This window comes from Patagioenas fasciata, chromosome 1, assembly GCF_037038585.1.
Source record: "Patagioenas fasciata isolate bPatFas1 chromosome 1, bPatFas1.hap1, whole genome shotgun sequence".
NCBI classification, from domain to species: domain Eukaryota; kingdom Metazoa; phylum Chordata; class Aves; order Columbiformes; family Columbidae; genus Patagioenas; species Patagioenas fasciata.
The window spans coordinates 4,747,970-4,763,983 of record NC_092520.1 but is presented as its reverse complement, the minus strand read 5'-3'; the positions used below and the strand labels follow the sequence as shown (position 1 = coordinate 4,763,983).

The 16,014-nt window shown below is 40.2% G+C and overlaps 1 protein-coding gene across 1 annotated transcript; it reads right to left on the bottom strand.

Annotated features, from left to right (window-relative positions):
* Positions 1-1,421: 1,421 nt before the first annotated feature.
* AQP11 (aquaporin 11) lies at positions 1,422-16,012 on the bottom strand. Its single transcript, XM_065851592.2, has 4 exons — positions 15,681-16,012; positions 14,937-15,580; positions 9,296-9,412; positions 1,422-3,012 (listed from the first exon to the last, which is right to left on the bottom strand). The coding sequence occupies exons 2-4, from the start codon at positions 15,529-15,531 to the stop codon at positions 2,960-2,962; spliced, it is 765 nt and encodes a 254-aa protein (XP_065707664.1). The 5' UTR covers positions 15,532-15,580; positions 15,681-16,012; the 3' UTR covers positions 1,422-2,959.
* Between the last annotated feature and the right edge of the window lie 2 nt (positions 16,013-16,014).

Here is a 16,014-nt window from a genome sequence, read left to right as displayed (position 1 = left end):
GCCCTGCTTAGTCTGTTTGGATATAGTTTGGCTTCAAGCTATGTGAGAATTATAAGCACTCTTTGTTGAATATTCCTTAGGAACGCCAGGCAAATTAGTGATGATTTAATCTTCCTGTGAACTATTGATGTTGCTGACTAAAGTATTTAGCATGTTATGCAACAAGACATTCCATGAGAATGTCTTCCTTAGCCCTTTGTATATATGTATTTATGTAAATATATGCATGGTTTTGTTAGGGGAGCAGTGTAACAAAGGGCAATGCTTCCATTTTTGCACTAAGATATGGAGAATCACAGAACGGTTGGGGTTGGAAGGGACCTCTGGAGATCATCTACTCCAACCCATAATCTTCACATGGGACACATAAGGAGCACTAAAACTATAAGCACTGTAGTTGAGGCGAGAAACCTCCTATAATTCTAAATCAGCATTCATGGTTCAAACTGCCTTTGGATTCTTTTTATTTTCATGATTTTTCTGGTGTATCATCTTAGGCTGGGCGCAGTTAACCTACACAGCAGCTCTTCCCAGTTCTTGGACACTATGTCTGAGCAGTAGGAAGCTCCAGAAGTAAGAATTTGTGTCGATGCAGAGCTGCAAGAGTAAGACGGTTTATGATGCCTCCAGTCAAATCAATGGAGAAAGATTAATTTCAGGTAGAAACAAATGTGGATGAGCCCTGCAGGTTGCATTGAGGAAAGTCCTTTTTGAACAAAACTCTGTATTTAAGCTGGAAGTGTTCTGGGAACACTTACGCTTCATAAGCATTCATTACTTTTAAGGTAAAATATGAACTTTTTCTGTACTACTAAACCCAGTTAAATTCTTCATCTCCTTAATTTTCATTCTTTGTGCTTTGTTTTGCCTTAATTCAGCCAATTTAAGGCTTGTCTGTTTCTTAGTGATTTCTTTTTCAATTCTGCTTCTAGTGGCTATAAATAGAGCAACTACTTAATCACCCGGATCTGTATCAGCTTTTTTAAAACTGTGGAGTGTTTTTTAAACTGATACTATGCCAAAATAAACAATGTAGACATAACAGAAGTCAGATCTGACCTCTTTGCTTTATGGACTTTGCTTCTGCAGGCTGTCAAAAGTGACGTGGAAGTAGGGCCGCTCATCTAACAAATCTTGGCTTCCCGTAGGTTTGTATCTCTGCTTTCTCTTTTCTCCGGCCGCCTGTTTTTATGCTCTTTGAGGTTTATCTTTGAGACCTTTAACTCGTGGGCCTCACGGGCTCAAAATACTGCTGGACAATAACCCAGCAGTTCTAGGCCTCTTCAATGTATTAGCAAGCTATTTGTTTTTCCTTTTAATGACTGAATACAGGGTCATGGATTAAGACTCTGTTTTATGAAAAGTACGTCCAAACAGTTGATTTTGTTTTGCATTATAATCTTAAACGTACCTCGGAAAACTAAAATGAGAAAGGTTTTATTGCAACTAATAAGAAAGTACATGAAAATATCTACTTCCCAAAGCCTTGCAAAAAAGCTGACAACAGTAGCTGTTTAAGACTCTGTTCATCATTTTACTGTGCAAAAAAACATGTTTGATTCCCTCCCTTCCTCTTAGAAAATGGTCTGCAAGGTGACTTGGGAAACGAGGGTGAGATTTTTGTAGAGCTTGTAACCATCTCTCCTTTCACACCCAGTAACTATAGAGTGAAAAACTGAATTTAGTCTTAATTTGTAAAATAGATTTGGGCACATATAAAAGTTAAGAGGAAACCTCATTCTAGAAACAGAACTTCAGAGGATGGTACCTGTTGGTGGTGTTCTCAGCTGAGGCTACAAAGGGTGTCACAGAATCCCAGAATGTCAGGGGTTGGAAGGGACCTGGAAAGCTCATCCAGTGCAATCCCCCCATGGAGCAGGAACACCCAGCTGAGGTTCCACAGGAAGGTGTCCAGGCGGGTTTGAATGTCTGCACAGAAGGAGACTCCACAACCTCCCTGGGCAGCCTGGGCCAGGCTCTGGCACCCACACTGAGAAGAAGTTTCTTCTCAAATTTAAGTGTGTGTTCCAGTTTGTACTCATTACCCCTTGTATGTAGCTTGCCCATGTTTTTAGCTTTTTTATTTTTTCTCTTCTTTTGCAAGTTCATTTATTCAAGAAAAATATCTCATAAGACTTACATAGAATCAAGAAAAAAAATCACATTCTGCATGATTCATCCCTATATATAGTGTCTGTTCTACTATGTGATGAGGCAGCAGTAATCTCAGGTAAAGTAGGAGATTTTTTTTTGTCTAAAATACACTTTAACGTGTGCGTCTGCAGAATTTTTCTGGCACTTTATTAGCGCTCTTCCCAACCGAGAGAAACATTCAACAGTCTATATTGGGACAGGATGGGGCAGAGCCTTCCCAAAAGGCAGCGAGGGGTTACTTACCTGCGCTTGGGTATTATTAAAACAATGCTGGTCCTACACATTGCTATTTTAGGTGTAGGGTACCTCTAGAATCGAGCTGTGGAGACTCTTCTAGGGAGCAGTGTAGCCTTTCTTCCTCTCAGAGGTGCATATATTGCAAGTAGTAATATGATGAGGTCACTATAGGAATGAAATCTTCAGCTCCCTTTTTGCAGGTGCCTTCTATAGGAAGAAATCCCAGAAAAATCAAACCTCAAAAGGACTGGGTATTTCTCTACAATTAGTTTTGCATGCTGTTGTAATAAAGGTCAGCAAATGGCACTTATGGCTAAAGTGACAAAGTTTCAATGTTTTAACAATCCTTCACATTCATCTGGCTTAATTAAAAGTGTTGGCAGGTGCTCTCAAAATCCCAATACGCTATTACAAAGAAAGTTTTTCAATACAAAGCTGTAATTCAAGTCTTTCAAACATGAAATCTGAAAATACAACTGAAAGGTGGCAGAGGAGTTGATGTCAACCGTTTTCTGAAAGCTTCATGTCTGCAGGTGCTGAAAGTCTTTTTCATTCAAAATTTGATGTCTCAAGATATCCGAGGAAGAATTTCATCCCATATAAAAGCCACAAGTATCGTACCTGAAAACAGGAATTACAGAAAGGACCTTTCTTTAAATGAACTGGACAAAGACACAGTACTCATATTGAAAATAAATGTTCTATTCAAGTATTTGAACATCTAACATACAATAGAGCAGGGATTGCATAAGAATGGAATTTTCTGTTGAAAGGGCTAGAGGCAGTTGGGATTTTTTTTGCAAACACAATCATTTTCACAAAGAAAGCTCCAAGAGACCATGCAAGTGATCCTTATGAGTTGATAGTGTAGCTTTTCTTTGGATATTTAATGTTTTAATTCTGGTCTGTATAAGCCAAGCCAAAGCAGTTTGACCAGGTGAATCCAATACGTGCACCTTCCTGTGGCTGCACCAGGCCTCTTTTCTTTAGAATCACAGAATTCTATGGAACTGGATGTACAGATGACAGAACCAGGAACTAAACTTCCATTCCTCAGCTGATCAGATAAGGCAGAGTTTGCTACCAAGTATCTGTTTCGATAACCGCATCGGTTTTAGGCACTGCAAACGTGTGGGGTTGTTCTGTTTGTTTGAATATCATTCTAGATTAGGGTTTATTCTGAAGCTGAAAAATGGTGAAGGTAGATAGAGATTTTTATGTTCTGCAGTGTATTAAGACCACTTATTTTTAACTCCTGGGAAAAAAAAAAAAACAGTATATTCTGTTCCAGAAGGTGATTCTGGTTGAGAGCGTTCCTCACCCATAGCTTGTATTTTCTGAGGTTTCCTAGATCACAAAAATGCTTATTGGAAAGGGTCTCTAGTCCAACCTCCCACTCAGTGCAGGACTATTGCCTGTGCTGGATAGGTCAGTGGCCCAAGAAACATCAACAGATGGAGACTGTAGAACTTCTCCAGGTAACTTCTTCTAGTGTTGCTTTTCCCTTCTCCTGGAGTCTAATCTGGACCTCACACGCCACAACTATGGCCTTGCTGTTGTTACATCATCGGCCAATACCCAGCACAGTTCATCTCCATCAAACTTGTAAAAACTCTTCAAATAACCATTGACTGCTCTTGAATCACCTTTTCATCTCATCTTTGTCAGATTAAGTCCAGTCTCCTCATCCTTTCCTCACAGATGGGTACTCCAGGCCCTTCACCACCTTGGCAGTCCTCTGCTGGACCCTCTCTTTTCTTTACATTCCTCTTGAACAGGGGAACTCCAGAACAGATGTGTTCCAGATGCCACCTCACAAGCACTGAGTAGAGGGAGACAATAACATCCCCAGTTCCACTGCCCGCAATTCTCTGAAATCGTGTATTTGCAGAAAGAACAAACCCTTGTAACAAACTTGCACTCAGGCCACTGTTGAACATCCTGAAGAACAGCAACTCCAGCACCAACACCAGGATAACTCTGCGTGTTACTGGCCATCAGTCAACCAGATGTCAACCCATTGATTATTACATTTTGAGGGCAGTGGTTTGGCCAATTTTTACACCATCTAACAGTCTTTTTGCGTGACCCCAGCTTTTTGGACTTTGAACCAAGAATGCTGTGGGAGATGGTGTCAAAAGCCTTAGTAAAGTGGAGGTATATGACATCCTATAGACATTCATTTAATCACAGAACACAAGCTGGCTGAGCGTGAATTGCCCTCACTGAACCTGTGCTGATCATTCCTGATTACCTTTCTGGTTTTTAAATGATTGGGAATGGATTCTAAGATGAGATACTCTACCATCTTCCCTGTGACTGAGGTGAGTCCAACTAGTTTCTTGGCCTCCCTTTCTCTTCCTCCTCTTCCTTAAAAGCAGGCACAGTATCAGCACGTTTCCAATTGTCAGGAAGCTCTTCCAGCTGCTGTAACATCCCATAAATAATGGACAACAATAACATCACCTAATTCTATCTGCATTTTTAGATGAATCCCCGTAGAGAAAATGGATTTGCATTCAGCCAGCTTCTCTGTCCTTAGTACCCTGTTGTTCATTCACTGTTTATTGTCCTTTTTCCAAAACCTTAGTGTTTTACAGAGTTTTGGGAGCAAGTTTTGCTTGGGAACACTGAGGTGGTGTGGGGAAGAGTTCCTCACCCTTTTCCATGTCACCCATCACCAAGTTCTCTCTCCCATCTACCAACGGACCCACATTTTCTCTGGACATTTTTTCTCATTAGTATATTTGTAACCCTGGATGTCCCTGGTCTTAGTTCCAGCTCAGCTTTGACCTTCCTGATTTGGTCCTAAGTACACATGCAAAACTTTTATACTCCTCCATTGCTGCCTGTCCCTGTTTCTACTTCTCACGTGTGCCCCTTTGTACAAAGGGAAGCTTTGTTGTCTAGCCAGCTTTGTGTCAAAACTCCCAGTCTAACTACACACCAGTTCCTGCACATCAAGATGTGTTACTGAGCTCAGTAAGCTTTTATGAAAAATCACCTTTCCGTGAAATAGTTCTCCCATTTGAGGCAGCTTCCAAGGGAAATACGACTAACCTAGCAATTCCCTAAGTAAGCAGAATGTTGTTCTCCTGAAGTCTAAAGTCCAAACATCTCTGCTTTTTACTTTCCCAGTCCTCCTCTGGACCCTGAACTCTCGTGAGGACAACCCAAGTGGCCACATTTGCCACCGGTTCCTCCCTGTTCATGAGCAGGTCAAGTACAGGATTACCACTCACTGACCCTTTAGTGGAAGAATTAGACTGGATTAGTGACAGTTTTCTAGCAAATTCCTGGATTGCATCCACTCACTGCATGAGTTGCTCTCTCAGATGATGCCCGCACAGCTGGAAACCCCTTGGAGAACCAGGGTCTGGGAGGAGGAGATTCCTGCTGATTATTTGTTGAAACCCTTTGCTATTGAGTCCCTGCAATGCTGATCAAGTCACTGCATGTGGACTTGAAATCCTTGTTTCTTTGTGAAGCTCCATGTTTAAGTGTACTGAACTTAATGGGAACCTCTGAATGCCTTCTCCGCTGAGCAGAAAGGTGAAAGCTTCACCTGTAGCCTTCTCCCTTGCTTACCTCCTCCATTTACATCTACTGCTAAGTGACTTTTGTAGCATTTATTTTCTATCCTGATGGTGAAAAAATGTTGTTTGTTTTTTTTTTTTTTTTCCTAAGGAACAGTATTAGTCTTCCTAATATCAGAAATCATTAGAATATTAGTCTTTTCTAGGTAAAACTGATCTAAGAAATGGCGATTGATTCTGCTTTTACAGTGTTAGAAACCTAGCAGGATGCTAAGCTGGTACTGAAAGAGAAGCATTAGCTCAGTCCCCATCATTACTAGTGTTATAATCCTGTCTGGACAATTAACACTAATTCCTTTGGCAGTAAAACAGAAACTATCTTTGTTTCACTGGTACTTACTGCTTCTGTGTTCACAATGCAGAATTTAGGCCTGATTATGCTAAGATATAAACACATTCTGCCATCTATGTTTACTGCAGGAATTAGATGGTTTAGTGCTACTGGAGAATCACCTTCACCAAAATAGCAGTGAAGCCATTTTGAAAAAGATTATATGCATAGAAGACCATAAACCACCAGTAGATTTGCTTATCCTAAAAGAAAACTTCCACTTTCTCCCTTTCTTGTGAAGGTGATAATCAATCTACCTCTTTTTCTATGTGTCCTTTCTAAGAAAATTGTTCTGAAGTTGATGGTTAAGTGGCTTTCGGCTAGATCAGGGTATCTGTTATACACAGAACAATCTCAGTCTCCTTGTCCTCATGGGTATTTGCTGTGCCCATAAATGAGACCATATTGCACTTGGCACAGGCAATTTGAAGTTGCATGGTATGCTAGTCCATAGTTCTACACATGGTAGTTATTACAGCAAATCACAAAAAAACACCTACCCTATTAATAGACTTCAAAAAGAACCCCCCAAAATAAGAACAAAGTAATTTCACCATCTAGGATGCTGATGCTGGGAAAAGTGGGATGTCAAATTAGCCTATCACTATGGCTCTGCCAGTTCCTAGAAGTCTGAAATGGTACTTTGGCTGACACGTGGCTTCTGAAAATGATTTTTACAACTAAATTGAAAATATCCCTTCCCTCATCATCTACTTTTATGACTCTGCTTAGAGGGTTTTTTTCACAAGGATCTTATTATCATAACAGGTCATTTTACTAAATGCCTCCTAATTTGGCCCAATTTTGGAAGAAAAAAGATCCCATTATTTTCAGAAAGTGTCAGAAAAATTTCATGTTAGATTTGTAGATCTGCGCTCCTGCATTCATCAATTCAGTTTTCAAACCTAATTATCTCCTCGATACCTCCACTTCAGACATTACATTTGTTTACAACTCTTGGTTTATAAGATGAGGTCTATATGTATCCACGAAGCTTCCCTTGTTTTGTAATGAGGTCTTTATATCACCAACTAACTCCTTGGCCCTTCAGGTGATCCACACACCTGAGATCTGTAACAAATGTTTGGCTACAGCAGTGACACTGCACAAAAAGTGATGTGTCCCAAGTATTCACATCTTTACAACTGCTTCGTGTTGAGTCCCTTTTCCCTCATAAATTAAGAGACAGCATTCAGTATATTCTATATTTTCTATATGTTAACTAATGATAAACTGCTGTTTATGAATTTGCACAGAAATGTAACATTGCTCCCTAATTGCATTCTAAATTCCTCAAGTCACGGTTCCATTTGAGTTAATATCTGCTTCTTTTCTTAAACCAAAAGCACCTGAAGCCTTTCTGCAAAGCAGTTCTGCAGGACGCATCTTGCTAAATAAGTAGAACACGGTGTTTCAGAATGCTTCCTGTTTCTTTACATCACTTCCCAAAATATTAAATCTCAAGTACTTACAACCTAGAAAATGTCAAAATGGTTATCAGGTTGAAATCAGTCCCTATGCCAGAAATTGAAACCTGAATTCTGAGAAATATCAATGATATTTGATCATGCTCATGAACTGATCATGCTAATCAGATTTCCTTAAAACATTTTATTAGCTACTAACTGGAGCAGCGCACAGGCTTTTATCAAGCTTACTCTATTGTTCAGTCATCCTGCTTGGATATATAACTTAAAATTATATTAAATTGAATTTGAGACTAAAAACTCTGTCTCCATATTTAACTGAGTCAATGCAAATAGAACATGCACAGACATGAACCTGAGCAAGAAATATAAGTCATTTGCTGTAACATTGAGATGTCTCCTGTGTATGTTTCACATACTGTTGCACCTTGAACACTGTGTACCTTCTAATAGGATTAACAGTCCTGAAAGAATTTGGGATTAGCAGACTGCTGCTTTATTTACCCTCTAAGCAGAAAGCTCAAGATTTGTAGGGACTACCTGTAAACAACTGACAGCATTACACAGAGTATTTTCATCTGCACACAACTGGAAGTTAAAAATCAGTAGCTTCCAAATTAAAACCATAATTTAAGTTAGAAAAATTCCAGTTACTGATAGAAGCATTCCTTATTCTTAAACTGAGAACAGATTGTTTCCACCAGTAATTGGGGGTAAAACATAGAATGGGAACTGCAAAGTTTAGATGCTATGGAAATAAAAGATTCAATAGTCGTAACTGAGAAAGAATATTTTAAGAACCTACCCTAACATCTGTTTTGTTGTTGGGTTTCTTTTTAATTTATCTTCCCCATGCTCTTGTACACTGTCAGAAAGCAAGACAGCAACTGCACGCTGACCAATATGTTTCTCTTTTTGAACTTAATCAGGCTAATAATTACTTTCAGGTAACCTTTTCTCCTTTTTAATATTCTGCTAGAATCTGTAAGTGGGCCTTTGGTCTGCATGAGAATATGCAGCACACCTCAAACAGGCTGGATTTTAAGTCGCAAACAACAGGCAGCTCCAAAAGGATCACACTCCAGAGTAAACAGTTGTTGGTTTATAACTAACTAGTTAACCCTAAGCTAAACAGTAACCTTCTTCCATCTAGATTTGCGCTGTTGTGGGTTTTCTTAGTAGGTAAATTATCTTGCTCAAAGTGTCCCAAAAGTACTTAGACTTTGAACACGATGTCTAAACTATTACCTAACAAAGTAGATGATATTTTGTGAATAAAACTGGCGTTTAAAACTCAGTATTAGATGCTTGATTCACAAAACAAAATGCTACAGGTGCTCTACAGAGCATTAAACAAGTTTAAAACACACAGCTTACATTTGTAACACAAAACCATGATTTCAAATGACTTTTACACATGATTATAATTGACTATTTTCTGGATTTTAATTAAAATGGAAAATGAGCAGGCTATCAAATAATGAATAGCCATTTTTTGAACCATGTACTAAATAAAACTTTCTCAAATACATCAAGTATTAAGAACTTACCTAAGGATGGTGCTATCCAGTATACTAGTGAATAACTCAAAAACTTCTCATAGAAACAATTTGGATGCAACGAAAAAGCCAGTGCTGGGTTAAAAATTGCTCCTGTGAGATTTCCACCTGCAATATAATGTAAACAGTATGAAATCAAACCATCTTAATGTTTATTGTAAATGAATATTGAAATGCACACTCCGCAATAAAATGCATTAGCAGAAACCATTTGAACAGGTGAACTCTTCTTTAGTTATTTACCAGACGATGTATGTTTAACTGTTTATCTGTTTTCTAAAATGTTTTAAATTATCCAAAGTGTAGGCTATAATTTCCTTTATCTCTTTCTAGCAAGTACTGTTTATAGAGATGGGTTTGGCTAATGGTGAATGTTTCTGTTGATAAAACTATGAGTTGCTTTGCTAATAGTCTGTATGGTGCTTTCAGAAGAGACAGAAATTACACAAATATTACTAAAGACATACTGAGCTTTTACTACATCCCCATGCTGCATGTAACACGTATGCAGGAATAATGGAAAAAATTGTCAAGCGCTGTTCTTGCTAAACGGACCTCTAGACTTTCTTAATAAAACACTAATATTATCATATTAATTTCTAGAACACTAAGATTATCATATTGTAATAACTTGGGGAAAAGCATTCACAATCATACTATATGTTATTCAAAGAAAATAAAAGCAACCCTGGCCCCACTCTCTTGAAAAAAGAAGCTTAAAAAAGCCAAGCATCTTTCCTTGCTTCTGACATCAGATGTAAATGAAGTTGCCTAAACATTCTCTAAGTAATTAGATCTGAACATATTACGTTGTAGAGACAAAACTGTAATTACACTGCAGACAAACCTGGAGGTAAATGTTTTTAATTCTGACATGTGTTGTTCCTCTCATTGCAATCCTGCAGAAGAAATATTACTTATAGCAAAATTTTCTGTATTTCTGTACTGTCAGTTACTAACCACCCATATCTGTTCTATTAATCTATTCCCATGAAATATTATAGAATTGTGTTTATTTGGTTTCTTAAAGCTTATTCCTGATTTTTCCCAAATAAGCTAGCATGAGCTTTGAACTTACCCTTTGTATTAATATAAATACCATGCTGCTGTAATACTAATTAGTTACAAGCATTCAGTCATTTACAGAAAGTTTTAGTGAGGTCTTTGTCATTCTCTTCTGCTGTATTTCTCTTTCTATACACTCATCTCTTTTATCGTTATTACAGTTTGGGAAGGCTTTAATTTTTGTTGACCTACTCAGTTGACTTTGTTTTTACACTTGTTCTCAACAGCAACTCAGATTTACTGTGCAGTCGGTTATTCTGCACACTGACACATTAGCACCTTCCACTGTTGCCAGGAAAGCCATTTACAATAATTTACTTTGCTTTAATCTATTTATAAATTCACTGCTTCTGCTTTTATATCCACACACATTCAAGAGTATAATTTCACTCTCAGTTGCTGTTTCTGAACATTAAGCATGAGACAGAGTTTTAACTGCTGTATTTCTTCCATATTCATTACTAATAACTACTGGAACATCAACCACAGGCCAGGGCCACTACTATTATCTTTAAAAATATTTATTAAACATCTCAGTTTGTGTACTAGAAAAGATACATGATCTTCTGGCAGAACATCTTTGATGCTGTATACATGAAAACTTTCGTGCACATTGTGTGAAGCGCACATTACTTCACCTTAAGTTATTTTAACTTTTGAAATTACTAAAGACAAACCCAAACTTAGGAAGAAAATCAGGATTAAAAGCATGTACGTCATTTTTACATTGATATATTAGGCTCAGAAACATCTAACCAACTTCATACTATTCCGACTTAATTGTAATACTGCCTGTAAATGAAAAAGCCCTCAAAAGCTCTTTTTTTTTCTTCTCCTAATTAAATATTTCCCCAAAGGAAATACAAAAAAACCACACCATATACATGTTGGTATAGAGTATATCTCTAGCTTCTGAATCATTCCCTTAATATGCAAAGACATAAAGTTCTCTTTTTCCTTTTATTCAGCGGAAGAAACAGAGTGAATGCAGTATTGGAGCTTTTGTGTACAGTATGCACTAGTATTAAAATTTGGTCTGTAAATTAATTTATATATTAAAAATCCAAATTTTTTTGACTATGAAAAAGTAGAAGAAAAACTAAAGGAACAGCTTGTCATTTTTGAAAATAAGTACTGCAAAAGCTGATGTTATTTGTTGCTCTAAACTGCATGGTATACCTAAATACTTTTTATGGGGTACACAGAACAGTGACTTGTCAGCAATTATTTTAAGTTACTAAACAATATAAATACAATTTAATTTTTTGAGCCTTGTATGTGTATCAATACATTTAGACTAGCGTAAACCATAGGGAGATGGCTATCCTTCAAAATTTTACCCAAATCAAGTTTGATATGGAGTAAGATATACTTCTTACAGGATACAGATTTCAAACGTATAGTAGAACATAATTCATGGAATGAAATATGATATACTATGTATGAGGTATTTTTTCTAACATTTCTGATTGATTTGTAACTCTAAAAGGCATGGGTCCTGAAGGCACAATTGATTTGGTTTTTAAAAGCAGAGCATAAAAAGAAATAACTAATTTTATTTTGTAAATTAAATGCACCTGAGTTTCTAGCTAGAACACTGTATGTGTCAACTGAAAGTTTGAAAAACATTATTCATACAAAAATATCAAATAGTTCAGAATATTGTAAGAAAAAGGAAGAATGTTACTAGTTCGCCTAAATTTGCACTGAGTGCCCTGCCCTTTGGGTGCTGGGTGACCAAGAAAGATCCATTCCTCTTAAAGAGCCGCTCAAGTTCCTCATGAACAGTTAACAAGAGGTGCAGATTTTCTGAGAACAATCCAGCCCAGCTAAGTTAAGCATCTGCCGGTCTTCAAAGCCTGTAAGAGAACTTGGTTGGCCAGAGGCCACTAGCCATAACCCCCAATTTGGAAGACATTCTTCCTTCTACGTGTACGAAGTACCCTTTCTCAAAATGGAGTTGGACAGATGTGGCTATGGTTACACCATGAGACCCACAGGATATACCATAGGTTGTATACAGAATCATAGAATACCCTAAGTTGGAAGGCACCAATGAGTCCAACTTCGGTCCTTGCATACTGCACCATGTGTCTGAGGACGTTGTCCAGTCTCTTCTTGAACACTGTCAGGCTTGGGGCTGTGACACCTCCCTGGGGAGCCTGTTCCAGTGTCCAGCACCGTCTGGGTGAAGAACCTTTTCCTCATGTCCAACCTGAACCTCCCCTGGCACATCTTCCTGCCATTCCCTGGGGTTCTGTCATTGGTATATATGCACCAGACACAAATTGTGGCCACCTACCAGGCCCTTTGCTCAGCTGCTTGGCGTGTTGTCAGGAGGCGGTGCCAAGCAGCTACAGGAGGGGGGTCCCAATCTGCACCCCTCAAAATAGAGGGATGGGAGAATGGATGATATCCTGTGGAAAGTTTGTGTATAGATGTGGGCAGAGAGAAAGAGGCAGCAAGAAAGGTCTGAGAACCTCTAAGGTGTCCTATACCTACCTAACCTTTTACTGAAAAAGAAATCTGTTACGGTGCTAGCCTGTGACTTCATCACAGAAAGAAATGAATAGCAGCAACCTGCTCCCACGCTTGTGTTACAGCTCAGTAACAGGAATCTTGGGTTTTACACCCTCGTCTACTTTAGAAGGCCTCAATCCACACCTTAGGAGTGCACAGTAAACACTGGGCTCATGACCACTGCTGGGGGAGACAGGACTTTCCACCTCTCCTTTTGAATCAGAGTACAGCAAAGAGTGCAAACCTCGGGAAGCTTATAGCAAACTAAACGAGAAAGAATCAGATTTTCCACTACGGAGAGTTAAAAAACAGGTTCAGGATCTGGTCTCTGGAATGCACATATATTTTTACTGTAGATCTGATTCTAGATTAAAAGAAACTGAAAGAAAAGTGTCCAAGTAGCACAGGATGTTGTGTACACAGTAGCGCACAAACTGTGCATGTGAAAAGAGGCCTGGGCGCAGTGAGTCAGATGTTTCCTAGAAGTACAAGCAGAACAATTACACTGGATAAGTCATAACACGTCCAAGTTAATGACAAGGAAGGGGACTTGGTACACAGCCTTCTCCTGCTAGAAAAATATATGAGGCCAGCTTGGCCAAAGACACTGAGCAGGAATTCTTTGTATGAATTAGCAAAGAGAAAGACAATGTGACACGTTTGAATTTATATGACTATTTGCTAACCAGGAAAGGAATGTTAAGCATCAGGAATCCAGCTTTCTATGCTTGTATAAGAGGGAGGATAATCTATGGCTACACTTTTCCTGAGCAATTCGGAAATATATTTAATGTGCTAAAATCCACTACCACCTCGCCTTTGCCTTCAAAACATAATTTTAGAAAGTAGTTCAGATTGCTAAGTTAATTCTCAAAATTCTCCATGGACTTATTTTATTCTCTCGAGTCTTAGCTAATTTCAGCTAAACTTCATGAGTAAAGGTTTTTTCATTAATACATCTGAAAATCCAACTGTACTTTATTCTACTATAGGCTTTTATGTTATATAACATAATACACTAAACCTTTTGGGCAAGATGTCAATAACATCCCAGACATTTGGAGATAAGAGAGCGATCTCCCTCTCTCAAAAATGGCTTGGGTCATTTCCTAGCTGACTTTCTCTGTCATGGGGTCTGTAGCACAAGCAAGAAGCTCCATAACCATCTCTCCCACCTCCCTGTACTATAGAATCTCCTTCCCAGTACAACCCAGTCTCTGCAGTGGGGTCCTCAAGTGATGTAACTCTGGCACTTCCCTGGGGAGATTGTTGATACAATCAGCAGAAAGCAGCTCGGACTGACTCCCCTCACTGGTCCAGAGACGCTGCGCTGCTGACAGCGGACCAGCTGTGGGAAGCATGAGGTGACATGCAGGAGAAGGGACATGGACACACAGGGCATTACAGAAACAAGAGACTCTTGTAAATGCCACGATACACTGATTTTTTTTCCCTTTTTTTAGATTTGGTTTCATGAGATATTTTATCATTTCGGCATGCATTCTACCAATAACCACTCCTGCTTCTGATTCAAGGATTTAACGTAGTTAAATAAACTGCAGTGATATGAATTATGCATTCTTTCAATGCAGAACTTCCATGTTACTGGTCTGTACCCTGCCACTGCACAATCAGCATTTTTTCCTGATACAGACAGTGGTACTTTCTCCCAATGTTAAAAATCAGAGCACATTGTAGGAAATCTCTCACGCAATATAAAGTTTGATTATGAAACGATGCTTCACTGAGGTGTTAAACAGTGTTCTGTGAAACTCTTAATGCTATTTGCTTGTAGATTTGACATCATTTTAAATTCACAACTCATGTAACTCTTCCCCCTACACCTGTCTGGAATCTAACCAGGCAAACTTTATATGAACTCCAAACGAACTCTGCGTACGTAGGAGCAAAGACTTTCCTTGATGCATTTTTTTTTTTTGTACTGTAAGAAAAAGAATTTTGCATCTCAACCCTTCAAAGAAAATTCTTAAAAATAATCTTGTGTTACAAGCTAATTGCAGGAAGAGAGAGGAAAAAAAAGACTAACCTGCATAGACGAGCATGGTGATGAGAAGTGCAATCAAATGGACTCTGTACTTGGGATTAACACTTTCCACTCGCAGGACAGTCAGCTGGAAAACGACAGAAAAGAGCAGTTCTATGCAGAACGCCTGCACCTCCGTGGTCTGCATGGGGTTGCCGCAGCCCTGCGAGAACGCTCCAAAATGCGGCTCCATCATCTCCAGGCTCCAGATAAAGCGCATGAACATCCTGGCGAGCACCGCAGCCACGAACTGAGCGGCGATCTTGAGTCCCCCCATCCCGACGGACATCCCGCCGCCCCACATGGGCTGCAGGGCACCGCAGGGGTTGCAGGTGCTGCCGGTCAGAGTCAGGCCATGCAAGACGCTGAAACCGTAGGTGAGCGTGAGCGCCGTGTGCGGCTCGGGGTCCACAGTGCCCAGCATGCACAGCTCGTTGGTGCAGGCACAAATCTGGAAGGTGCTGAACATCTCCAGGAAGAAAGTGTAAAGGCGCTGGTGGGATCGCAGCTGTCGGCGGGTCAATCTCCGGCACAGTCCCACCGCCACCACGATGCCGACCATGAGCAGGAGCGACGTCCCGAGCCCACCGATGGCCATGGCGAGGGTTGCGAAGGCCAAAGAGTTCACCTCAGTCCAGCCCCACCACCTGTGGGGAGAAAGAAAAGAGGGAAAGGGGGGGAAAATGCCAAGCCTTTCCCGTTAGGATAGGAACCAGCCTGTGTCCCCACCTGCTCGACGTGACTCACCCTCCGCTCGGCGGGGAGCAAAGGGCAGGGGAGTCCGGCCTGGCAGGGGGAAGGCTGCGGGACTCCTCTCCCCGCCAGGGAACGGGTGAGGAGAAGGAAGGTGGATAAGAGGCACGGCGGTGGGGATTGAAGAGGGCTCTGCCTCCCCTCAGCCCCTCCGCGGCGGGGCGGACGGAGCTCCCCGCTCCCCTCAGCCTGCGAGGAGAGGGAGAGCCCCCCGCTCCCGCCCGCGGGCGAACGGGAGCCGATTCCTCAGCCGAATTGTTAGCGCAGCACCTCCGTTGACAAGCGAAAGCCTTTCAAGAATGAGCTCCGTCCCTGCCGCGGGGTGGGG